This window comes from Calypte anna, chromosome Z, assembly GCF_003957555.1.
Source record: "Calypte anna isolate BGI_N300 chromosome Z, bCalAnn1_v1.p, whole genome shotgun sequence".
In the NCBI taxonomy this organism is placed as follows: Eukaryota; Metazoa; Chordata; class Aves; order Apodiformes; family Trochilidae; genus Calypte; species Calypte anna.
Window position 1 is genome coordinate 6,363,457 of NC_044274.1, and position 26,765 is coordinate 6,390,221.

Consider the following 26,765-nt stretch of genomic DNA (forward strand, 5'->3'; position numbering starts at 1 on the left):
TATGAAGAAGCTACTCAGGTTACTAAACAAGCAATACCAGGGACCTTAACTTGTAGGACAATGACATTCAAGGGCAACCCTGTGATCTTTTCAATTCCTTTGTTTCTTTCATATTCCTGCGTCAACGTTTAGACTTCACATAATTTTTGAGTTTTCAACCCAAGTATTTTCTCCGATTCGTGTACTCCTCTCTTGCTTTATGGTGTCTTTAATTAACTTTAGCATCTGAATAGTGTTGTTACCTGCGGAGATGGAGAAACGCCGTGTAGCACTGCTTACGGAACTCCTGATACTGCTCGCTCTGTGTGCCTCCCATTCCTTCCACCATCTCCTTGTTCAGCTTCATTGGAGGGGGCAGAGGCTTAGGGTCCCGACCCAAAATATAACCAAAGTCGATGTGGAATAGTTTACCTGCAGAAGAAGGAAAGGCAAACATAAATGCTTATACCAACACTTCACATAGTTTCAAATCTTCATGCAGAACCTGGAAAATAATAATCTATAAGCACTATCTCTACATGAATGTTAAGTAGTTCTCAAAGAAACCCAAACCCCAAACAAACCACGACAATTCACTGCTTCCTACAGGGCTTATAAGCATGTATATTAATTCCTCAGCTGACAATAGAAAGGTACAAGTTTAAAAAATTAAAGCTAATTTCAAGTTCATTGAGAGATAAAGGGTTTTTTGCTATTCTTTTTTTAAATATGTGGAGCATATTAACACTGAATCAATGTTGAAACTGGTATCAAATGCAGTTATATACTACTAATTCTTTGCACGTTTAGAATTTGTTGGAAAATTAAAATATTAAATGCATTACATTTTAGAATGTCATTTGGTTGCTGCAGCATAAAGCATGTTGTATTTAAAATTTAATAAAGGAAAAATAAGACTCAAGAGTTACATCACTTGATCACTACCTTTACCTTCTCCTATTAACTGACTACATTTAAAATGTTCCTACAATATTAACTTGAAAAAAAAAAAAAAAGTACATTTCTTGCTCCAAATGCACAATGCAACCTCCCTTCCAATTAAAAAAGTTTCTGTGATTCTTGTGTGCTTGTGTGCCATTATGTTTACAGTATTGCTCAGGCACTGCTCAGGTACTACGCATGCATGTGAGATGCAGCTAAGTGGCAAAATGAGCAACTAACTAAAGCAATTTCAAAAAATGACTTCTCAAATTTCAAAAAATATTTAGATATTTAGCAATTTCAAAAAATATTTAGATAATCTGAAGATTAAATATTACACAAATATACAAACAAAAATAACAGAAATCAAAATAGCATAATTAATAATTCTTAGGAAGCCAATTTCTAGGAATGTTCTTGACTCACTTCCTAAGTGGAAAATACTGACCTCATAAAGAAAAAAAAGCATTCCGCAAACAGATTTTCAGTTTTGAATGTGTAATATAAACACTTACATGTGTCATTACAAAAGCTGCTATATCAGGAAACATAAAAATTTAAAGAAATATATAAATGAAAACTGACAGGTAATGTCTCTACGATAGAGGGAAACCATCTTCCTAAACTCTGCAATAATGAGGACTCATAAAGTAAAATAAAAAGTATAAATAGGTGATGTTTGTTTGAACTAGTTGGTAGTTAAATTCTGCATCCAAAGCAAATCCATCCAGTAATGTTAATAAATTAAAATCTTACATTACTGGTTTATAGAAGAGAAAGAAATTTAGATACAAGATGAAAGATCTTTTAAAGAAGGCAGAAAATTATTAGTACAATTGTTATCCAGTTACAGAAACCACAGAACCTACATGGATACTTCCTTCAGAGACGTAGAACTGAACAACACCAAGGACAGAGTTCAGTTTCCCAAAGGGTATTTTTATCTGCAGGATTTATATTAATTTTGATATTTTCATAAGCTTTGGTGCTCAGCACTCTTTGAAAAAATGTAGCATCCAGTATTTTTCAATTAGCCACTCTCTCTGACCATATCATAGAATAATGTTCTACAATGTGAAATGGCTGCTTGAGATCTGTCACAACCTCTACTCAACAAAAAAATTACATCACAGACAAGTTTTCTAAGAGAAATCACAAGGACACTTAATCAGCAGGCAAAGTATCTGCCAGATGATAAATGCCACAACCATGACATCTTTCATACCTAACTGTGCTAAAAAGAATCCCCTTCATTCAGAAGTTTTTTTAAAGCTGTTAGAGTAGTTGCTTTTAGAGCTCATTTCCGTACACCAAGTTGTTGAAGTAGGTACTTTGATATATACACACACAACCCCACCATTAATTTACAAAAAAATGTTTAATTAAAAAGTTTGGGGGGGGGTCGGTTTTCTGTTCACTTGTTCAAAGCTGTCATCTTGATGAGTCAAGAGACAACATTTTGAATAAAATAGTAACTCTTGTGGCAGCAATTAAATCATTCTATTTTGCTCTGGAGATAGGAAATAACAGGTGGTAATTAATAATTTAAATTGGTAACAAAGATGCATCTGAAACAGTCAAAAATACCTCAGTGATTGACTGATATATATTCATATAAATTAATGAGGTATCAAAAAGTGATACTGTATTCCTAAAATGAGTAAGTAAAAAGAAAGTATAAGGTGAGGCAATTCTGCATTACAGCTTCCCTAGCTGTCCTTCAAAACTGAGCAGAGTTTTAGGCTGACTCACAATATGTGTCAGAAGCTTTTATTTAAATACATTAAGTACACATGATATTTTTCAAATCCATGTGCTAAACACAGTCTTAACTAATTTTAGTTCATGGAGCTCCTCCTCCAGGATTGATTACACCAGCATATTATACCATGGAATACAGACAGAAGCTCCTTGATGCTTGCCTGAAGGCACACACCTCCAGTGAAGACTGACCTGCCAGCTTGAGGTTTTAGAGCTTCCTAGAGTGAAGCTCCACTCCTTGAGGACTTAACTACAATTGGAAAAAATGAAGAAAAAGTCTGCTTTGGACAAATGAAGTCTGTTGTATATTTAATACTGAAAATTGTGTGAAGCTTGTATTATTATTTATACTAATAAAAAAATTACCCCGTTAATAAACATGATAATTAAAAATCTTTTAATACCAAGATAAAAAGCTGTAAGTATTTCAAGTGATTATCCCAAGTGAAATTTGTATCATGGTAGAATATTGAATAACCCATTTTCATTATATTTATGAATGTGATCATTAGATCATCACTCAAGATTAGCTCTATGACAAGAAAAAGCTTGAAGAATTTTCTGGCAACTATCTGAGGTGTGGTGTCATAAAATACGAGATAGTAGCATAAAAAGCAAGATGAAAATAGCAACGTACATCCTCCAGCTCTATATAAAGAAACCATTGCAAATTACGGGAACTTCAAACAGAAAATATCACCTTGATCTAGAAATTCCTCTATTGAAGACAGAATTTTAAGACGACAGAAGATAAATTTAACCAAAATTTGTATTCAGTTAGTTGGTGCACTTCACTCATCACAGCTCTAGATGTAAGTGTTAAATGACAAAACAGCGCAGAACTTTCACTTACACATGATGCTAAAAGCAAATGTGATTTTCAAGTTCCCAGTTCTCAGTCTTTCACCAGCCCTCAGACATTAATAATGTAATTTTATCCACGCAGAAGTTCCCTCTACTGCTACAGAGCAATTTCAGGTATAGAGCTCAGATCAAAGTGCCTGCATTCAGGGAAGCTGTAACAGGAACTTCCAGAATGATAAAGCCACCAGGGTGAGAATTACTTGCTCAGTCAGACATACACAGTGCTACTCAAGAATGACACTTTGTTTTGTGACAGTCTAAAATACCTACAAAGAGCCTGAAAATATGACAGAACTTTTGTGAAACCTCTGCCTATAAAGCAAGCTAAGTTTTAAAGCATCTCAACTGGTATGGGAAACCTCACTTGTGTATCACAGGTGAAACTAGCAAGTTCCAATGATAACTGTACTGATTGTCTTCCCTGGGTTAGCACACAACCAGGTCTTGGTGATACCCAGGTAGGTAGATCCCAGCTCCACAATCCAGAACAGAGAGTGTAACAAATGCAGGAGAAAGAATTTCCAAGAGAAGGCACTATGTAATTGAAACATACTGGCATGACACACATTGCATGAAAGTTAACTGAACATAATGCACCTGGAATACCACAATCCAGCTTCACAACCCGTCAGACTCTTCCTTCCAAACCAAGAAAGGAAGGGCACATCAGCTCCTGTCATTTATATAAACAGTCTGCAATCTGCAAAGCACCAACATTACTTAAAGCTGGGTATTCAGCTGGGAAACATTCACAGTAATTTCTGCTGCTACAGATCTGGAAACAAACTAAAGCCTACAGCAATCAGTAACATATTTCATCTCCAGGAGAAACAGGAAGTTCTACAGCTGCCCTTGAGCAGCTTGGTGCAACATTTAAGAAATCTAATCTCTTTTCTGAGACTACTTAAAAAATAAAAGTCACCCTGTTTCTAGGACCAGAGGCATAAAACAGTCATGAAAGAAAGCAGAAGTTACTTCACCCTGATAACAGATTTTTTCATCCTATACTGCAAAATAATACATTTCTAACATTGAGCAGGAAACAATTTCTGTATATGAACTTCAATATCTACTGCTTATATTACACCATACCTATTACAAGCACAGATATCTGTTAGGAGATTGTGAAACCACTCTTCTAGAAGGAATCCAACACAGATCTGGTACATCCACCAAACTAATGGGCAGAGCTAAAAAAGGTAACTATATATAGCCATATAAACCCAAGAAAAAATATGTGCACTCACAGCTGGTACCCAGCATTCTTTACCCTATTGAAAAGCTTCAACTCATTACTTAAAGATTATTAGGAAAGGATACATATGTAATTTTGAAGAAAGGTACTTAAAGCTTCCATTTTTCAGAAGAAGAATTAAATTAGATTTTTCTAACTTAAGTCTAAGGGATTCTCAGTAGCAACAAACAAGCCTTTGTAGGAAACCTTTGTTATATTTGGAATATATAATTTCTCTCGATAGCTCAAAAACCTCTTAAAGTATATAACAGCACAGGCAAGCAGATGAAAACAGTTTCAGAGTCAAAACTTATTGTGAGTGTGTGCTGCCCTCTGCTGTACTGTTTAAATCCTTCGACTAAAGCAGACAGCTAATGTGCTGTGTTCTTTCTAACATAGATAAAAGCAACTGGAGCCTGAAATCAAAACCCTAAAACATTGCTACTCTGAGCATGTAAACAGTGCCTGCTATGGAAAGATTTATACCTGTCACCTTAGACATAAAAGAGCAATATCTCAAGACACACTTTTAAATTCCCATTTGTTCATTTCCAAGCAAACAGGGGAAAATATACCTGATTTAGTTGGTTCCCATGTGCCTAGAGGAAGACCTACTCTAACCAAGACCCAATGTCCATTTTTTTACCTCTTCTCGAACAGATTATGCTGATTCAAAGTTGCTTCAGTTGTATCTAGTTGTATCTACAAACTAACAAGCCTTCCATGCAGATGCATTGCTTTTCCCCAAATGACATTTTTTATTTACATGTTTCAAGAAATGTTTTATTTTGTAGTAAATACTAAACCACTACTTCTAACTCTTCATCCCTATGCAATGAACATACTGAAGGTATCAGAAGTCCTATGGAAAGTTGTAGTTCAAAGGTAAGAAAGAAAAAAACCGCCAACAAACAAGCAAAATAATTCCAACATTTTTTCCCCTACAAGAAGTGTTTTGGTTTGCTAAAACTTAGAGAAGTTCATGTAGCTACACAGAGACTCATCTCCAGTGAAAACACTTAACTCCCTTCCATCCCAAGGCACTGATTGTAATAGCTGAAGCAGCTTAATGTTCAAATCAGTAACTACTACTTTCTCTCTCCTAGCTGTGAATTTTATGACTTTGTCTATTCTAAAGAGTATCATTCCTTCTTTGTTTTTAAAGAAGACTTAAAAAATATACATAATATAATAAACAATCATAATAAATAATCATTTAGGCTGACGAAACACTTTGATTTGTGCTGCACAGTGGTGGTTTCTTTTCACCAAAACCACAACATTCATGAAGGACAGAAAATGCTGAAGTGAGCCCTACTCTGACAGATCTCACATGACATTCCCACTTCTGAGACACTGCATCAAAATTTATTAGAAAGAAATGAAAGCTCACAGAACCAGTTCATTTAAAATAAAGTCAAATCTGAGACAAGAATCCATCAGACGCCTCAGAAAAGTCATCAAGGTAAGAACCAATACCATATGACTACTGAAAATACTTGTCTAAACATCTACTGCATTTAGAATAGCACACATGAAAAAAGGCAAAATGATTTGACAATTATTAAAATACAACTGGCATCCAATGGGAACCTTTTAGCTTTTTTAATGGTATCAAAAAGAAAATTCACTATCCTTGAATGTAACAATCTAAAGAAAAACTAAGGTATTGATAAAGGCCAAGTAGGATACTTGGGGTGGGAGTCACATACATTATTAATGTATCCTTTTTTTCAGCTGTGGACCAAGAGTTTTAGAAAAAAAGAAAATAAATCAAACCTAATTATCATCTTAGTCAAGTGTAAGGTAACAGTGGACCATTTTATGACTTAGGTAAAGGCTATCAATTTTTACCATATACTTAGTCCACACTACTTTCCAAAAAGACACCATCTGTCAAAGAAAATATTTAATAAAATAACTTACAGGTGAATTTTTAGAGTAAAGAAATGAGACAGTAGAAAACCTAACTGTAAAATAAGCCAACTGAAAACTAGAAAAAGCCTTCAGTGCTCATTAACATGTCTGTGTTATTGTGAAGTTAGACTTCCATTACCTACAAACATCTAAATGGGTTTTAAACTGACATCAAAACCATGTAATGGATACACATCATATGGTATCTTGCCTACTAATGTGTTTAGAGGAGATTAACCTGCTTGCTTTCCTATTTTTTCCTATTCTTCAGCTGGCACTTCATACTACTAGCAGTTTAAACCTATTTTGATTCACTGGATCAAATACTACCTTAGATGAGACAATTTAACTCTACATGATATATTCTAATCTACAACACTCAGAGTGTTACGCTTGAAAATGGAGCAAAACAGTACCAACACGTTAGAAATTTAACAACTGTTGTTATAAAATTATACTGCTTGAAAGAATTACCTGTTTTTGTTAGCAAAAGATTATCCAGATGTCTATCTCCAACTCCAAGGATGTAAGTGATTACACAATAACCAGCTGCAACAAGTAAATTGTGAATACCAGTTTTAAGTACCTTTCTTAGAGAGCAACAAATATAATTAACAATGGCATTAAGACATCATCTTAGCTCCTGTTCACAAACAACAAATATATCATAGGGACTGAAAGTAGGGATGGTGCTAGTGAAGATTCATCAAGATTATCAGAACTGTAAATTAAAACTCTTAAGTTTATTCAGTAGTGCCTAGATTTTTTTTCTTCCTCTACAATTACTTACTTAAAAGCCGAAATCCATTTAATATTGGGATTTAGATACTTCAAAGGAAGAGGGAGCATTTTGAGCAAAAAAAGTACACATTTTCAACAAAAGGTATTTTAAGACAGTAACTGAAAACAAGCAATAGATAGCAATATGAATCTCAATGTATAAATCAGCAGTATTCACAAGCTAAGCAGTAAGCCTGGCAGTGATACATAAATTAGGACCCATACAAATGGTTTCAATTCTTACTTTCACTCACTAACCAGAAGTTTGAAGCAGTTCTAAAGACTGCTATGAAAAACAATTGGGGAATGAAGATAATGTGAAACAACAACAGAATTACTTTTTTTTTTTTTTTTAGAACAAGGTTGCTCTTAATTTAATGGACAGCAATTGTGACATCTTAACATAGTCATCAGTTTACTCATCAAGAACTACATAACCACTTTTTTTGCCACTTAAGCGGAGCAACTTGAAGCCTCACCTCAAAAAATCCTCAATGTTTTAAAAACAAATTAAGATTTTCCATTCTATCTCAAATACAGATGCCTCATTGTTATAGAAATAGTTTTGTATGTCCCTGAATTATAAAGACTCAAACTCATGCTGTGGAAGGGGCAGAGCTAAGATTACTGATAGGTAGCAGAGTATTTCCAGTCTCCCTTAAGGAGAAGAAAAAGTGATGAGGAGAGGAAGTGTGTATGACTGAAAACTATTATTCTCACAGGGAGCCTGACAGCAAGTACATGCACAGTGCCCTATCTGCACTCATCAACTCAGATGTCTTACTACCTCCTGTACCTTGTCCTTTGTATTTCAGATATGAAGCTATCACCTGTAAGACTATAACTCACCACAGCTCTTAACATACGTGTCCATCACCTCTGCACTTATTCCATGAGGGCCAGTATCACTAGGTGCATGTTTCCTGAAGAAGTTCTGGAAGAGAAGTCATCAACAAATCTAATTTTTCCACGTGATCTGGAACAGTGACCTGAAATAGGATCTTTAGAACTCGTAAAAGCAAGCTTTATAGCAAGACAACAATGGTCTACAATCTATTAAATTAATAATCACTCCCAAACAGGAAAGTAAATTCCAATTTTGGATCATTTTAATTTTCTTTCTTAATTTTCATATACATCTACCAAAAAGATGCAGAAGTGAAATTCAAATAAAATAAAACTGTTTCCTTTATTAATGGCTTTGTTGAATTAACAATGTATTAGAAAGTTACTAATTAATAACTACAGCTGCACAATACTTTCACAGGAAACTGTGGAACTAACTGTTCAGATTTGTAAAAAGATTTGGGAAAAACATCCTAACAAATTTATTATCACTATTCCTCAATGTTCCAACTTTCTCAGTGGAGAGGTATTTTTTACAAGGGCATATAGTGACAGGACAAAGGGTAATGGCTTCAAACTGTAAGATGGGAGATTTAGATGAGACATTAAGAAGGAATTCTTTAGTGGAAGGGTGGTGAGACAGGTTGCCAGAGAAGCTGTGGATGCTCCCTCCCTGGAAGAGTTTGACGCCACGTTGGAAATAGGGGCTTGGAGCAACCTGGTCTGGTGGGAGGTGTCCCTGCCCATGCAAGGGGGTTGGAACTGGGTGAGCTTGAAGGTCCCTCCCAACCCAAACCATCCTGTGGTTTTATGATAACACAACCAACCACTACTGAGTTTAGACAAAAATTTAAGTCAAATGGACATTTCACACTTCCAGTGAAACATGGACAATGTAAAAACCCATCCTTCCTGCTACACAGAAATAAACTGGGTTTTGGTTGACTGGGACAAAAGATAGGTAAATTATATCCAAGACTCAGGACAAGTTTCTTCCAGTAAGCAAATAAAGGAAAGCAATCACTGTATGAAGAACTCTGTAAGCATCAGGATAATGCAGGTGCCTAAAATCCTAATGAAAAAAATTAGGGGAATCTTAAAAAGGAAAAAAAAAAAGCATTAATTATCTCTGCTTAAAGAAGCAAGCCCTTCTGACATATTAAAGTAGCTGAAAGTGTAGAAAAATTCTGTTAAATGAAATCCCTAAGCAAACTGTGGAAGGAAATTTTTAACTGGTTAACAAGATCTAGTGACCTGCTTTCAGTGCTCCAAAAGGCTTCAGATCACCCAAATACTAAATTATGCAGAGTGGACATTACATACTTTTAAAACTATAATTTCAAAAATGGTAGAAATAGTTGATATAAGGTAAGTAATTGTCTCCCAATTTTGTTTTCTTTCCAGCAGATCTGAATTACTAGCCAATATTAGATTACTTTTTCATCTTCAGATATGGTACTCATCCTTTTAAATCAAAGCAGGTCTTGACACCCAAAGTGAACATTTACAAAAAGAAAAAAACAAACTTTCCTAACACCGGAACATGTGCAGTTAGCTTTTATTCCTCTGTCCTATAATACCAGGCTATTTTATCATGCTTCATAGGACAGGAAATCTGGGCTATATAATGTATTTTGCCATTGATCTGTTAAGTAATTATAGATTACACTCTTTTATTTTAGAGTCTTGCCCATTAAGTTTAGCAATTGTTCACAGAACGAATTGCTTCTTAGGTCTGTGCAGCATCTAAAACAATAGGGTATATGGTTCAGATTGGAATACGAAATAATTGCAAAATTACAACTTCACAGGCATTCACATTATTTTCTAAAACCATGTAACGGACACAAATAGTACCTTTCCAAAATTACAACAGGTCGTCAAGAAAACATTTTATGAGCTGTATGATTATTGAATAGTAAACGTAGCTTATCATAATTTTAATGGAATGGAAAATTCAGGAAAGTTATGCGACATGATGCAGGTTATTGTTCGATCAATGATAAATTATAAGCTTATGGTACCACCTGTTAAGTAAATGATAAATGTTAATGCATGGAAAATGATAAGCATTTCTGATTTTGTTGTTGCTGTTTTTGTTTTTGCTTTTTTTTTTTTTAAATATATGTAGGTTATTGTAGCTGGGAACTATTTGCTTCAGCTCCCAGTTTCTGAGCCATAAGCAAATGCAGACTCCATCATCAACAAATAAAAAGGCAACAAAGGTACTGTGACAAATTGAATACAACAGAAACATGTAGTGCTTTCATTAAGAAGAACTTACTAGCAATATATTTCATATGGCAATTTGGCATGTGTTAATCTAACTATATTCATCTCAACCAGCTGAGCTCTGCTACTTAGGTTGTATGCTGTGCTTGAAACTAGCATGAATTTTGTGTACCTGTATTCAATTATGTGCCCCTACACAATTGCACAATGGTTACAGGAAGGCTGCTAAGTAAAAAAAACCCAGAATTTTAAAAACAAATCCAAACCAATTAAAGAAATAGTGATTTTAAAAAAGTAATCGCCCAGTATCATCCATCATGGCAGGGAAGCATCCTTCAGAAATTCAATGGACAAAATATTTTGCTGTTTAAAAAACTCTAAACCATGAAAACATACTTTGTCAAGAAGTATCATGCCAAAATTGCTGAATGAGTGAGAAACACTTTAATAAAAAAGCACAGGAAAGTGTCATGTGTCTGACATCCATCACTATAGCAAAGCCAGAATACAACAACCACATTTTTCTGTAATCGTTTAAAATGGTACAGCATTTAGGACATGAGATACTCACATGGCAATTTAAGAATACTCTTTATGCAAAATGTGTGCTGTAATATCCTTATGTTTCAAGCCATTATTTGACTTCTAACAACAAACACAAACATAAGCTGATAGACTAAAGAGTTCTGTATCATACCTAAGCCTGCAATAAATACTGCCTGATCAGAAGATGACTTACCTGTATACTTTCCTCAGTAGCAAGAACTTCTGCAACTGGTACAGACTGAATAAACTGCATGAAGCCTGTAACCACAAAAGAAAAAAAAAATTAAAAAAGAAACCGTGTTCAGTCTCTATTTTCTGCCTTCAGTCACTTTAAAACAACTTGTTACTAACACCAAGTAACCTGAAAAACATCTATTCCAAGTTTTTCATGAAAAAGATGAAGGGACAGCTTTCTAAATATTTATTCAGAACTTATATGGAAGTGTAGCCAAGTTTCATACTGCCATTTTCGGTTTTTTCAACCACTTCATGCAAAGATCCATAAAACGGAGTGTTCTAGTTCATACAAACTAGCAGCAAAACCACCACCACTCATTGTTACATACTCCACAGTCCAGACTGCACATTTTTCATGAATATTTTTTGAGTCTCCTGTGGAATACTGTGGTCATTCAGTTTGTTTACTTCTACAACTTATACTGCAACAAGATTTTTGTACAAATTTAAGCTCTTTTTAAGAAAGCTGTACTAAAAAAATCTCTTATGAAAATAGTATATCACAACAGCATATGAACTGAAGAAGCAGATTACTGCAAATACACTTCCTAAAAATGAAGTGCTCATACCATGCTTTGTACTGGTTGCCAGCACTTTATAGGGCGTCAGTTTCAAATCCAGATTCTCTTTTCTTAATAGCTGGAATAAAACAACAGACAAAAAACCACCATGAATACAACATAAAAGCAACTTCTATTTCTAAAAGGAATGCGTGCTGGACATTGATCTCCACTGTTCTTCATCAAAATTATTAATACACAAAAGCCTGTTTGCCAATTTATTTTTATTTATTTTAATCTACACAGGGTCATTGCACAAGGAAAATGTGTGTCACCCGAGATCTGAGAACCCTGGACTTTATTAACAATATAAGCTGCATTTTAACATTCTAGCTCTCAACAACAAAAATTCAAGAACACAGAAGGATGTGAATTACTAGTCCTCACCTTATCCATGAGTGAAATAATCTGAAGGATAAGTTGATCTTGACGTAAATCATCACCATGCTTAAAAATTACAGGATATTTGCCTCCATCTTCAGTCTTGAAGAATAACTGAGCAGGCATTAAAGCACTCTGGAAAAGGAAACTTACTGTAGTAAGCTGGTTCATAGCAATGCTCATATTAAGATGTTGCTCAAGTACAATTCTAAAATAAATCTTTGCTTACTACACTGCAGATGAGAAGTGAATTATACAAGTATACAAGTGTAATTATACAGAATTCAAGTATCAAACTCAGAATAAGTTTTAGAACAGTCCCACTTGACTACCAAGTGTATGGCAATGAGCACCAGGTCTCTCCATGTTCCTCAAGTCTGTCAAAAAAGAAGTAATTCTAAAGCTCCTAAAAGAAGTTACTCACCAAGACTCAACAGTCACAACATACTACTTCCAGTTAACAAATGTGACCTAGGTATCTTTTTTAAAAACCTTACAGTTTTCCTTCTTTTTGCAGCAAGGACTGAGGATTGTGTTTGCCCACCCAAAAATATGAAGAGGAATACAGAGATGGGTTCAAATTTTGTTTGCATGTATGTGATTCAAATCAACATTGAAGGAAACGTCACAACAAAACAAATTTAAACTGACCAGATCAAAAGGAGACACAATTATAGGCTGAACATCAAAGAAATGCTAGGGGCAAGACATCATAAATAATTAATTGCTTCCTTAATCTATTTAGTAAAAGCAAAAATACCTTTTACATGGTTGTTTGAGAAAGTCAATTTGATTGTTTGCAATTTCTCTGCATAAAAGGGGCTGAAGGGGATCAATTACCTAAATGAATGATTTCATCTATTGCAACTGACCTAGTCACTTTCCTTAAAAAAAACCCAAAATAATAACTAAAAAAAAAGATTCAGAATTTAACATCTGAGCAGTTATATTGGATTTTCACATGCAATGCATGTTTCAAAACTCAGTTCCATAAACAAAAAGTTACTCTTTACATAAATCTGTAAAAGCTTACAGATACGATGTCCAAGAACATCAAAAATTAAGGCACTCCTTTTTGGGTTTCTCTCTTTTGGGGTTCATTCTGTACTATGGTTTAATCCCATAGTACAGAATGAGCAACAAAATAGAAATTTGTAACCCTTCAGAATCAACAGTAATAAAATCACCTCTGATTCCACAATAAGTTACAACTCATATTTCTGGTTCTAAATTTTTGACATTGCTACAGAATGTTGCCAGTATGCAACAAGATTATCTGACCTGAGGTTGTCCTGATCAAGTTGTGGCTTTTGAAAGGAAGCATTTAATTTGTGTTCCAGAAGTCTGTTTGTCAACATTCTTCCCTTGTCCCATATTCACCCTACATGACTCAAGCTTTCAAAACACTGCTTTCATGATAAGACCATGCAGTTGAAGAAGTGTACTCTTGGAAGAGACTCAGTGGTATATAAAGAAGTAAGCCAAAACTGGGAAATCAAGAGATGGTATGGTAGAAAACTATGCAAAAACATTCATCTCCAAATGTTTGTAAATGTTTGTAAAATCACAATCAACTTGCAGGCTGTCAAAGTCTGAAATCACATAATAAATTTATGACCTAGTGGAGATGATGAATCAACACAAGTTCCCCCACCAGCTTGAGAATTTTTTTATCAGCAGAGAATGCCTTCTGGATATTAATTTGGAAAAAAGTATTTCAAAAAGAAAACAGTTGTCTAATAACTGCAAGAGCACATTACAGCCTTGACTACATCATTTCCTTTAAATATTTTAATTCATATTTCTAAATTTACTGCTTCTAAGATTATTGTGTATTTCAGAAACTCTGATCTCTTTACCTTGAAGAGCGTGGCTTTCTCAGGGATTATCCCTTTAATTTTCACTTGAGGCTCCAGAGGAAGTGGAATAAGTTCCATATCTGCTAAATTCATCTTTTCATTATCTGCTAGCAGTGCTTGAAGCCTCTCGTTCTAAAAGAATAAAAACATACTTAAAAATAAATCACCATAAAATATATACTAGGCATATATGAACAGCTATGTCTTGTAATAAATGATACACTATTAGTAAATGTCCAATTTACTAAATTCTTTAGACTTCCAAAGTATCAAGGTTTCACTCAAAATGTAGTGAAATGAGAATTCTCAATTTGCAGTAATCTGAGAAAACAGGTATTCTATTTAGTCTGAGAACAGTCAAGTAATTTTGTAAGAGCCAGGTATAACAGTCTTACAAAAATTATTTCTGAATTGCCTGCAGCATGATTTATTTTCTATACTAGTATCAAATGTTAATTTTTTTATAAACTTGATTCACATGTTCAGCAATGAGTTTTTAATGAACTCAAAGACATCTACTACCAATGAACCAAACTGCCAACAGCTTTCACAGATCTGATTTCAGGACTTGCTGCACATACCTACATCTGTAGATACCAGAAACACAACACCAGTCAATCTTCAAGTACTTTACACTTGGTGTCCTACAAAATAAAGGTCAAATACCTAAAAGTCTTTAGTATTTTCCCTTACTAACTATAACAGGCATTTACACACAGAAAGGTAGCCCAATACTATTAGGAATAGATGTAATGGTTAACTGCTGCTAGAAGGATTTTAATTCAAAAATCAAAGCCATGTATTTCTTAGTGTTACAGAGATATCCTGGCAATTATAAAAAAAAAATAAATAAAAAGGACAGAACACTACCAGTGTATTTCAAAAGCATGAAATAGATTCTTTGGAACTTAAAACTCTCCTCTTTTGGTGATTAAGCCTGTATTACTGATACATAGAATATTCATAAAATTTCATAAAGATGATAAAATGCTTAAACATTTCATTTTCCTGCACAAATCCCACTGACTTAACAAAAAAATGTGAAAAAAAGTCATTGCATGAGAAAATCCATGTTTAAAAATATGGATTTGTGTCAGAGGAAAACAAAACACACAAATTAGAGTTTGTGCTTCCTCCTAATATCCACCTGTCAAGTTCACTTAAAATATTTTAAAGAAGAAAAACGAAGCTTCTTAAAATGTACCTATGATAGAAATCCTTTCCCTCAAGATGAAACAGAAGGCAAAGTTCTGCTCAAAACATACCTTGTAGACGACTAGTTCTGTTGCCCTTGGAACAAAGAAAACCTTATTACTAATAAAATTTCATTATCTGCCCTGGCACATTTCTTACACCACAATAACATCTGCAACTTTCTTATGTCCTCCAAAGTTGTTCACTGATATGACCAAGTATTCCATTACTCTCATATCTTTCTTTTGCCAAAATATCCCAAGATTTTTTTGCAAGGACCTTGTCTGGTTTTAATCTATGAAATTTAGGAGCATCTTGGACACCTGACCCATCTAAGCCTCTCCAAAGTTTATTCAACATTAACTAAAATTGCTGTAAGACAGATGGACATCTGCTACAAATATCAGTGCCAGTAATTGTAAGTGAAAAGCTAACATTTTCACTGTCACACACCCTAGTCAGAGATAAGTTTTATACTCCTTTAGTTACCTTTTTCTTACGATTCCCACTCTCACGCTGTACAGCTTTCATGACGTGAACCAGCCGATCCACAAATGTCTGCTGGGCTGCCAACAACGAACGCATAACTCTGACAGACTTATCACCCTAAGCGAAATAAAAGAAACAAAATTAGTTCTTTGTTCTGTAATTATTTTATCTAGAAATTATTATTTTATTCTTAAACCTCTAGGCTTCTAAGAGGTAAACAAATAATGATCAATCTCCTGTCAATTCAAAAGGTGTTTTCTGTAAAACACAGAATCACTGCAGCTGGCAATCAATTACCTCATCTACCAGAGCACTTCAGTTGGCATCAACATTTTCAGTAATGCACAGCCATGCATCACAAAACTAATCACACAGCCAAAGTAACTTAGTAAGGAAAATAACATGGAATATTCTAAAAAAGCACCAAGCACTTGACTAACATCCCTAAAATGAGAATTACTATAAAGTGCGAGATACAACAAAATTAGCAAAGACTGCTTATGTACTATAAATTATAGAGTAAATCACTAAAGTTTCTGTTGGTTTGTTTGGATTTGCTTTCTTTCCCTGCTGCTTCAGCACCCTCTGCTGATACACACTGTGAATTTGAGAGACAATTTGCATTCAGTTGTCTCAGTCTGCACTGCTAGGGACAAGTTCTTCCAATAAACACAGAGTAAATAAAAAAAAAAATAAACAAAAAAACCTGATTACACAAGGCAGGGAAATTTGGAACTAGCATGTTACTAACACAAAGAAGCAGAAAAAAGTTCTAAAGACACATTTTCTCTTTCAGTACCTACAACAAAGTCAAAACAGAAGCAAAAGTCAAAGGGTTTTTTAGTTGTTTGTCGTTTTTTTTTAAATTTTCAATACATACTGCCTTCCTTCTAGGCACCTGTGCCTTTTTAAAGAATGACAATCTCAAAACACAATGTATTTTCTTACACATAGGCATTACCTTCAGCAAAGCCTGGCTAAATCTTCTCATTACATTTAAGTACATTTCATGAGTCTTTGGGTCCCTCTGCTGAGTGTCTTGGTCTTCACACTCCACTATTACATACCTGCAGCAAAAAAACAACCCAGGTTATGCTGTACCTTGCTGCTACAAAATTTGAGTGAAATACAGCCATTTTGTTTTACAGTCCTGGAACTAAAAATAAAGATGATGGAATGAGGTATCAGCCAAGAGATGAACTCTTCAAAACTGCATAGTCAAATTCTAACCTGTATTAAAAGACTCGAACAAAGTTTCTGAGGTCTTTCATTTACAGTGAAGTGGCACCACCGACACAACACAAGTCAGAAGTCCAAATCGTAGCAACACTCCAACCAAGTAGTACAGGAGTGGGCATTCCACGGTGCTACTACCCTTTACATAATGCAGTGGCTATAAACTTCCTATTCAAGTATACCTGCAAGAACAAGAAATAGCTCACCCTACCTGTTCCCTAATTTACCATTAGCAATGATAGAAGAGACAGTTTTGGTCTTGAAGCAGCTGCACACTCCAAAATAAGTTCTTATTTTTACAATTGTGATTCAGGTACAGGATTCAGAAAACAATTTGGAAGAGTTATACTAAGTATTTATTTTGATATGTTAAGCAGTCATTTGGAATGCTTTTGTGTTCTATTTGCAGCGCTGACAATCAAAAACTAGGTATGCACGGAATTTTTTTCTGTTGATCAATGTATCTCCTGGTAATGAAAAGTACTACTATTTTTTACTAGTACAGGAAGGACACATGACTATGCTATTAACAAAAAAAAAAAAAGAAAAAAAAGGAAGACATTAGCAAGCCAGTTCATATGGATTTGGATTCAAAAGTGACTACATATTCAACAAACACATTTTGAGTTCATGCTGAAAGCTTTCCTTACACACATGTGCGGAATCTTTTTTCAACTGAACCATTATTGGGCGAGAATAGAGGTCTGTCATTTACAGCTGTTTTTCTAATCTTATTTATAAATACACAAAGTATTATATATATTAAAATAAGGCATACACAACTTCTTCCATCAGCATTATCTCAAAGAAATTTATAACTGAACATTACCTCCAGAACTGTGCTAATACATTGTTCTACGACAGTTTTACACTAAAACAAAAAATTATATAGCAGCAGTATGTGCCTGAAAATTACTCTGTATTTACAAGATTTGTGTAATAAAACGTCCAGGAAAGGAGGAAGCGATGAACTGAAACATGCCATTGTCATAATTTATTAAAAAGCTGCAGATACTTTCTCAAAGCTATCTTGAAACAAGGAGTAAGATTAATGCTTCACAGTTGGACAAGTGTCTCATACATCCAAAGAAAAAAGCAGGGGCACCAAATTCTGTAGGCATGTTTAAAATAAAATTAGTGGATAACTTCACAATGACAAGTGAATGAGCAGGAGGTTTGATTTTCAAAAGTTATTGTACTTTTTCCATTGATTATTTTAGGTGAATGCTGTTTCTGGATAGCTGAAACAAACTGATCAGCAGCCAAGAGGATTTATGGTAATGCCAGTTCTAACAGTGGCTGAAGCATTTGTATTTTCTCACTGAGAAATTGAGATGCCTGGAAAGAAAACACACTTACTCTGTTTTGTTTTTCAGTCATAAGACAAAATTCAGAGTTCTAGATGCTGAGGGTCTTTTTAGACTAAAAGCCTGAGATGTTGCAAAATAGAAGTGCACAGTTTTTACCCATGTGACAGACATACGCTGATCTAATAACCATAAAGATTTCGTTAGGTCAGGCATTTGGCTCCTAATGATTTAAATAATTCATAGTACTTCTTTCTAAGCCAATCATTCTCTTTGGCCACTGCAATATAAGCATGCACCCTGAGGAACTGTAGTTAAGTCATGCACTTGAGTATTTTCAATTTAAGCTACTGAAAAAACAATGAACTAGTAAGTCCTAAATAGACATTCACAAATGGAATTATCCCCCGGGGCAGGCTAGAGTTCTTGTAAAAATTTTCTAAGAACAGTTTAGAAAGTTTACGTTATATATCACACTCCATTCCTAATTCATGGCTTATCTGTGTTTAATATTCACAGTATCTTAACATATCATAATATGTGTTAGTATTTATAATTATTACATATATATACAAAATATATGAGAGTAATTTGATTTAAGTTTACCCAAATAAAAGACATCTAAGGTCTCTAAAATATATGTGTATATACAAGTAAATAGCTGTATGTGTTGGTTATATGCATTTACACATATGCATACACATAGATTAATATATATATATACACAGTTTCAGAATACAGGTTTATTAACCTCAGTTTTCTTCATTTGAGATAATTTTATCTGTAAATGCGTACTCAGCATGCAAATGGCCAGTTTAGGCATCTAATTTCATTCTTAATCCACCAAATTGAGACAAAATCCTGAGATGAGTGATTTTACCTCTCCCCTATCTAGATGAACTATTCACAACCAAATTTCTCCTGTAAGAAAGGACACATCTGCAATGACATTTTGTGTTCACACCATAAACACAGAAGAAATCTAAAAAATACTTAGGTTATCACAAAAAATGGTGTCTTATGAACCTTCAGCTAGTACTTTCCTAATACTTTCAAACACTGTATTTAATGTCCTACAAATTGCCTTCATCTAATGGTAAAGCATATTTGTGCCTTTATAAAAACCGGCATTCTCCTTTTACTAATTCTGTTCAAACACATATTATTTGAAACTACTACTTCATCCTGGCAGAAACTGAGACTTCCAGACTCTCAAAGCAGATCACCATTTGCTGTACATCCTTCCAGGCATTACAGCTTTGATTTCAGACACTGACACAGTATGAATAAACAGTTTCTAACATACCAGTACAAGTAGTTTGCCAGCGTGGAATTTTTGCATGCTCGTGAAATCAGGAAAGTGCAAAGATCTTGCTGGAAGAGATTTAAGAAATGCAAAAATTAGTTATAAAGAAGTCTGAGCTTTTGGAAGAAAAAGCCCAAATAACTGCAGGGAGTTTTGAGAAATACATTCAATTGAAAAAGCTGAACCCAATTCAACCCAGTATTTCAAGCATATCCAAAAATAAAACTAGAAGTAAAACCAGGTTTCACTAAGGAACTCATTAAGATGCTCTAAATTTTAATATAAAGTACAAATCTGTTGAGGATACAGACTATTTATTTTTTCAAAGTTTAGCATTCCAGCTAACAAGAAATCTCTGTATCTTTCCAATATGCTCAAATTGTGGCTTATTTTCTTTGAAGTACTAAGACCCAAAAAAGAAAGATTTGCAAGAGGGAGTGAATCTTTATTTCAAGAACTAATTAAGTGCACATTGGATTAAAATCAGGACCCCTCAAACTGTCTTTTTCTTTTAACTTTTCCTCTATCCAGGATTATATATCCACGGCATAACTTGAGCATATTCTTTGGCAGATGTTATTAACACAGTGTATATCATTTAGGTCAAAAAGATGAAACCCATGCCAAAGAATATGGATACAGGAAACACATGACACTACCAGTATCTAATCATCGTGTCACAGCCTTTGCAGTATAAGATGACTTAAATTTCATGAAAATCTAGTGCCCAGTTTACCAATTTTTTATAGTGTGGCTGCATGCATAAAGAGATGGCCTGCAAAATAATTCAGTCAAGCTACTGCCATTTTCTTAGCACCAAATTTACATTTATATTCTTTGGCTACTTTACATATTCACCAAGATACAGTAGAAAGATTCAAATACTCACAAAGAAAACCAGTGCCACGTCACTAAAGAGTCTGAAATATCAAAAACACAGGGTAAAGCATCTGACTTACATCAAGGTTTTCGTTGTCTGCAAGTTCCTTTGTCTTAGAAGTCAGAGGTGGTGATGAAACAGATGGAACGGGATTCATGATCTGGGAACTACACAACAGAAAGCAAGAAACTGGCGTGATGCGAAGTTCTTGCTTGGGGGACAGGATGTATGCATGGAAATAGCAATGCATTTTATTTCTATAGCTAATAAATTCAGAAAAATGGAAGAAAAGTATCTTTGAAGATAGTATCTCATCCCTGTCTCAGAACAAACTGCATGAATAGCCCCTTCAATAGCTGCAGCTCCTGAAATGGCAAAGATCTATGCCTCGATAGCTACAAAGTTCATGGCTGCGAAGGAAATCCATTTCCAGCAAACTTAGCATTTTGTTTCATCTTACATAAAGAATAAGCATAAATGGGAATTAGATGAAAAGCTTTTGGGATAAACTTTTACAAAATGTTAAGATGAAACTGCTAATACACACCTGCAAACACTTGTCTCTGGAATGCAATTACACGTAACAAGAGCAGACAAACCAAATGCTTACAAGGAAAAATTATTAGACAGTAAATTTACCTGAGAGGAAATAATCAAACAACTCTACTACTGTCTAAGTGTCACTGCAGTCTCACAATACACCATACATACATCCCAGGACACCCACTCTACAGCTGAGCAGAGAGATCAATTAAAAGCATTACTTGTAATATGAAAAGTATACCCTAGCAACACAAGTGATTAGACACTGAAGCTTAAGACTGAAAATCCTGATCTAAGTATTCACAGGAAACTTTGGTTAACCAAGGTTGTTTGCACCTTGCTTAATATGCTATTAATCAGCTATTCCAGCCTTTCTTTCATATTACTGCAAGAGTAGAACATGTGTTCCCTCAGCTTCTTTTACATTCATAGGGCATTTTCTACACCTTCTTTTCCAGAAGCAAGAAAAAATTCCTTTCCATTTCAGATTGAACAGACTTTTACATCCATACTCTTTGAATAGTGGGAAGTGGAGCCTTATTGAACAATTTAATTGAAGACGTTCTAACTTCTCCAAGGACAGAGGGAAGCAATTCCAGTGTTTCTCCTGCATCCAGAAGTTGTCTTCATGTAGTAAGGTCAAAGGCCAAAACTTCAAGATTAATATGTATGTTCTCTAAACTACCTGTTGTAAAATAATTTAATCCCTGTAAATTCAGGATTTATTTTTTTTTTTATTTTCAGCACGTCAGATTATAAAATAGGATGTTCGGTATGCAGTTGTCCCTGAAATGGATAAGGAATTTAAGGCCTTATAATGTTGTATTTCTGCTTTTCTACTTGAAATCTAAATTTCTTACCTGTCTATTTCTGCACTATTAGTTCCAGATGTTGTCATGCCTTCTGACATTGAACCTTGACTGTCCCTCTTGCTAGGTTCCAGTCCATTCTTTATGTCATCAAAGTTTTCGTATTTCAATGCCTGGACTAACTGTAGCAAGTACATCAGCAAATCCTGGTGGAGGAATAAAAATTAAAGTAAACCAAGAGGGTCAGTCAAAGCCTATTAGGAGTCAGTTTGTTTTTTAAATTCTGTTTTATAGACAAACTTACTCAGGATTCAGTGATCTATAAAGAAGTGGGAAGCACAGTTTCCCTAGCAACCAGTGTACATCAGAAGAACTAGTGCAGGATAAGAGTTTGACTCCCAGAAGATACTGAATTAACACACACTTTCCTGATACTGAAAGGCAGGAAGTGCTACTTAAGAGGCTATTAAGTGCTAATTGTAGCTTTGTAGGTGACTCCCTTCTGTGGGGAACAGAGGGTCCAATATGCAGGTACACATTCCTTTTAGAGAAGTCTGCTGTCTCTCAGGGACCCATGTTAAGCACATCCCTTGAACACTTCCAAGCCTAGAATGGCCTTCCATGTGGGTATAAAAGATATTCCAAAAGCAATCAAAAGACTACAGAGATTTGGGATGGTTGGTGAGGGAAGCTGGGGCACAAATTACTTTTTCCTCGCTCCTTCCAGTCGCAGGCAGCAATATTGGAAGAAACAGACACAGTCTATTACCACATGGCTCCACAGGTGGTGTCACTGGACCAACTGAGAATTTTCATAACAGGATGGCCTACACAGCACCAGGCTTGCTGGCATTGGATAGGATTCACCTTTCTCAAAGGGAGAGGAAGGTCTTTACTCAGGAGCTCGTGGGGCTCATTGACAGGATTTTAAACTAGAGTTGAACTAAGGGAGGAGATAATACCAGGCTCTCCATGACAAGCTGTGGAATGACACACTAAGGTTACAGGAATGGAGTGCCAGTCAGAGTTCTCAGCCTGTGGCTTGAAGATGGGCTGAATACACTGCTGAACACCTGAAATCTTACAGAGATGATCCAGGGGCTCCTGAGGGAGCTGGGGTCAACAGGGAAATACTGTAAAAACACCTCAAAGGAGTTCCAGCCACTACAGTCAGCAAGTCAGCTTCACTGAGGACTCAAAAGCCTCTACGCAAATGCACGTAGCATTGGGAATAAAAAAAGAGGAGTTAGAGATGTGCACGTGTCCATAGGTCTATGATGTTATAATCACAGAGGCATAATGGGATGACTATGACTGGAGTGCTCCAACAGCTGAAACACAAAGGTTTTTTAGGAAGGACAGGAAGAGGAGAAAGGGAAGAAGTGCTTCCCTTTACACCAATGACCAGCTGGGCTGTATGGAGCTCTGCAAGGGGATGGACGAGGATCAATTGACAGATTATGGTTCAGGATTAAAGGGAGGGCAGGGAACATTAGAGTGGGGATCTGCTACATGCCACCGAACCAGAAAGACTAATCAGATAAGGTCTGAGCAGCCAGAGACAAAGTTGGGGAAGGTACAGCTCTGACAGAATTATATCTGGCCAGGGACAAAGGCAATAAAAAAGACCTTCTTCACAACAGTGATAAAAAGAAGACTAAGAAAAATGTGGGCTCTCTCCAGCTTGAAATGGGAGACCTGGTTAACTAACATATGAAGTCTGAAGTACTTAAGGACTTTTTTGCCTCATTCTTCACCAGAAAGTGCAAAAGCCACACCACCTAAGCTACAGAAGGCAAAGCCAAGGACTGGGAGAATGAAGAACCACCCACAATAAGCCTTAAAAAGTTGCAAACATTTCAATTTCTCAATGACATTAAAGTCCTGAGACCAGCTGACCTTCACATATACCCACAGACCAATGAATACCTCATCATCTGCCTGCTGAAGCCTGGCAACAGCATAGCGCCGAACTGTGGGGTTGGTGAACTGAGATGACAGAAGTTCTAAGGAATCTTCCACATCCATGGGCTTCCACTTGCCCAGTAGCTCCAGTGCTTGCTTTGCCTCCTGTGGCAGATCCCAGTTGACACATTTTAAGAACTTTGTCAAGGCCTAAATAGAGATTGAACAATTCATCAGTGAAAATCCAGGGTAAACAAATGATACAGAACAGAAAAGAATATAAATTATTTTAGTTGGAAGGGACCTGAAATGATCATGTAAGTCCCACTGCCTTACCACTTCGGTGCTGACCAAAAGCTAGAGAATGCTCTTAGGGGCAATGTAAAAATGCCTGTTAAACATGGACAGTCTTGAGGCACAGACCATCTCTGTACGATGCCTGTTCCAGTGTTTGATGACCCTCTCAGTAAAGAAAAGCTTCCTACCGTCCAATCTAAGTCTCACCTGGTGCAACTTTGAATAACTCCCAGGAGTTCTATCACTGGATACCAAGGAGAAGAGATCAGAACCTCCTTCTTCCCCTCTTCCCCTTCCTCCCCTCCTCACAAAGCTGCAGGGAGCAAACAGCTTCCTTTACTCCAAGCTAGAGAAGCCTGATGTTCATAGCCACTCCTCACAGGACATCCCTTCCAGCCCTTTCACCAGCTTTGTTGCCCTCCTCTGCTTGCACTCAAGAATCTTCACAACCTTCTGAAACTGTGGTGCCCAGAACTGCACATAATATTCAAGGTGAAGTTGCACCAAAGCTGCATGAAGAGGGATAATCCCCTATCTTGACTGGGTGGTTGATACACCAGGATGGGGTCTGTCCTCTGGGTGCCAGTGCACGTGGCAAACTTCTATTAATCCTACTGCTGCCAGCACACCTCCAGATCCCATCCTGCAAAGCTGCTCTCCAGCCACTCCTCTTCCAATTTATACTTGTGTCCAGCACTACTCCATCCTAGGTGCACAGTACAGCATTTGGACTTCTTAAGTTTCATGTCATTAAACATAGCCAAATGCTCCAACCAATCTAGACCTCTATGCAAGGCCTCTTGTCACTCAAGAGAGTCAGCAGCACCTCACAGTTTGTAATCATCTGCAAACTAGCTAATGGTGCATTAATTTTTGCATCCAGATCACGAATATATTGAACAGGTCAGGACCTAGAAATAAGCCCTGAGGAACACTGCTGTTGACAAACAGCCAGCCAGACGTAGCCCCATTCACTACAACCCTTTGTGTTCTCCCTGCAGCCAGTTCTTTACCCATAGCAATGTGAAACTGCTCATCCCACAGCTGAACAGAAGGATGCTGTAAAAATTAACATTTCACATTAAGGTAAAACTAGATTCAGTTTATATTTCCATAAGAACAGACCTGAGGAACTTTTCTGATGTAGCAGACAGTACATCACTGGATTGTTTTAGTATGTCCTGAAAAACTGCAGCTGAGTTGTCTTCTAAGTAAAATCTAAATGCAATGGTAACTGCTCTGCCACAACTACCACTACAAAAAAATGCCCACAGCTACGGGGTTATTTAGTTATTTAATTAACTTAGGGCTTTTGATGTGCCACTCCTTATTCTGGAAATGTTAACCCTTGTACAAAAGGGGTGAAGAAGACACTCTTAATTTTTTCCTTCTCAAAGACAAAACTGGCAGCATTGGTATGTTAGGCTGACAGCGTTCGTAGGAGGACTTCTATAGCAACAGCCGGTTCACAAGATTTAAGAGGTAAAACTAGCCATCGCAATTAGCACGAGTAACATTGTAGAGAGTGTCTTAAAATCATCTTGACAAACTTCTAAGCCACTGAACCTCTGTATCTCTTAAAGGACAGAACATGGTAGGATGAGTGTCAGACAAAGCACTTCTTGCATTAATAAGCCCCCTCAAATTATTCAACTTACCTTCTCCTGATGAGTAAGGTAATACCGGAATTTCCAAACTAGATCTTGTTCCTCATATGTTAGCTGCTTTGTCGGTGGATAACTCACTATGATCTGTCACAGAGAGTCAAAAAGTGAGTTTAAATACATGAACGGGCATATTCACCAGGTTAACAAACAACACTGTGACAAAGTACAACATGACAACACACAAAAATAGCTAGGAAAAAATGTTTTCCAGCAAGACAAAATTCTCACGCTATCATGGTGATGCTCCTCAGTTACATAGTTGATTGACTGGTAGTGCAGACAAATATACACAGTTACTTTAGCACTACCATTACCTACACAGTATGTGCCCATTGCACATTCTTTTCCGCTATAACTGTCTTATAAAATAGCAGAGTAAATTCTCTCAGCTTGTTTCTGAGCTGGACCGCTCTGACCAAGCATTTATAAGAAACATTTAACTACTCTTCCTCATTAATGACTTTCCTTTTGCTGAAATGAACTACATTTTCTTTAAATTGTCACCATATACTAATAACCTACTAAATAAAATTTAACTTAATCATGTGACTGACTTACATTAAGCTGGTCTCGTGTAGCTGCATTAGGCTTCAGATCATGATCAGAAGGTCCACTTCTTAAACTTCGAGCAAGCTTGTGATGTTTGCTTTCTACTAAGTTCTCCTAAATGGAAGGGGTTAAGTCAGTATTTATAAACATTTGAACTCCGGAGAAAATAAACACTGGAATGAAACCATCTATTAAAGACTCACCAGTATCTTGAATAATGCACGATACTAAAATTCACATCAAAAGCTACAGTGTCTTCTGGGGTTTTTTTTTTGTTGTTGTTTTAGAAGAAACTCCTTCAATAATACATGGAGGCTTACTGGGGATTTTGTGATTTTTTTTGTTTGTTTGTTTTTTCTTTCACACAATTTACAAACCCTGACTTGCCTGTTGTGAACTGCTGCAAAATGCAAGCGTTTCAGTCAACACATCCGTGATTCAGACA

At 35.9% G+C, this 26,765-nt stretch overlaps 1 protein-coding gene across 3 annotated transcripts in view; it reads right to left on the reverse strand.

Annotated features, from left to right (window-relative positions):
• The window catches only part of PIK3C3 (phosphatidylinositol 3-kinase catalytic subunit type 3), a 65,519-nt gene that overhangs the window by 22,252 nt on the left and 16,502 nt on the right, over nucleotides 1–26,765 (reverse strand). For all 3 annotated transcript variants that reach the window (XM_030467662.1, XM_030467664.1, XM_030467663.1), the window contains 15 exons: nucleotides 26,330–26,434; nucleotides 25,763–25,855; nucleotides 23,832–24,017; nucleotides 21,954–22,108; nucleotides 20,630–20,717; nucleotides 19,671–19,738; nucleotides 16,783–16,888; nucleotides 15,822–15,938; nucleotides 14,139–14,270; nucleotides 12,286–12,414; nucleotides 11,908–11,977; nucleotides 11,295–11,359; nucleotides 8,327–8,411; nucleotides 7,172–7,246; nucleotides 243–411 (listed from right to left, as the gene is read on the reverse strand). In XM_030467662.1, the coding sequence (XP_030323522.1) occupies nucleotides 243–411; nucleotides 7,172–7,246; nucleotides 8,327–8,411; nucleotides 11,295–11,359; nucleotides 11,908–11,977; nucleotides 12,286–12,414; nucleotides 14,139–14,270; nucleotides 15,822–15,938; nucleotides 16,783–16,888; nucleotides 19,671–19,738; nucleotides 20,630–20,717; nucleotides 21,954–22,108; nucleotides 23,832–24,017; nucleotides 25,763–25,855; nucleotides 26,330–26,434 (1,643 nt within the window). The remainder of the gene's footprint in view (nucleotides 1–242; nucleotides 412–7,171; nucleotides 7,247–8,326; nucleotides 8,412–11,294; nucleotides 11,360–11,907; nucleotides 11,978–12,285; nucleotides 12,415–14,138; nucleotides 14,271–15,821; nucleotides 15,939–16,782; nucleotides 16,889–19,670; nucleotides 19,739–20,629; nucleotides 20,718–21,953; nucleotides 22,109–23,831; nucleotides 24,018–25,762; nucleotides 25,856–26,329; nucleotides 26,435–26,765) is intronic.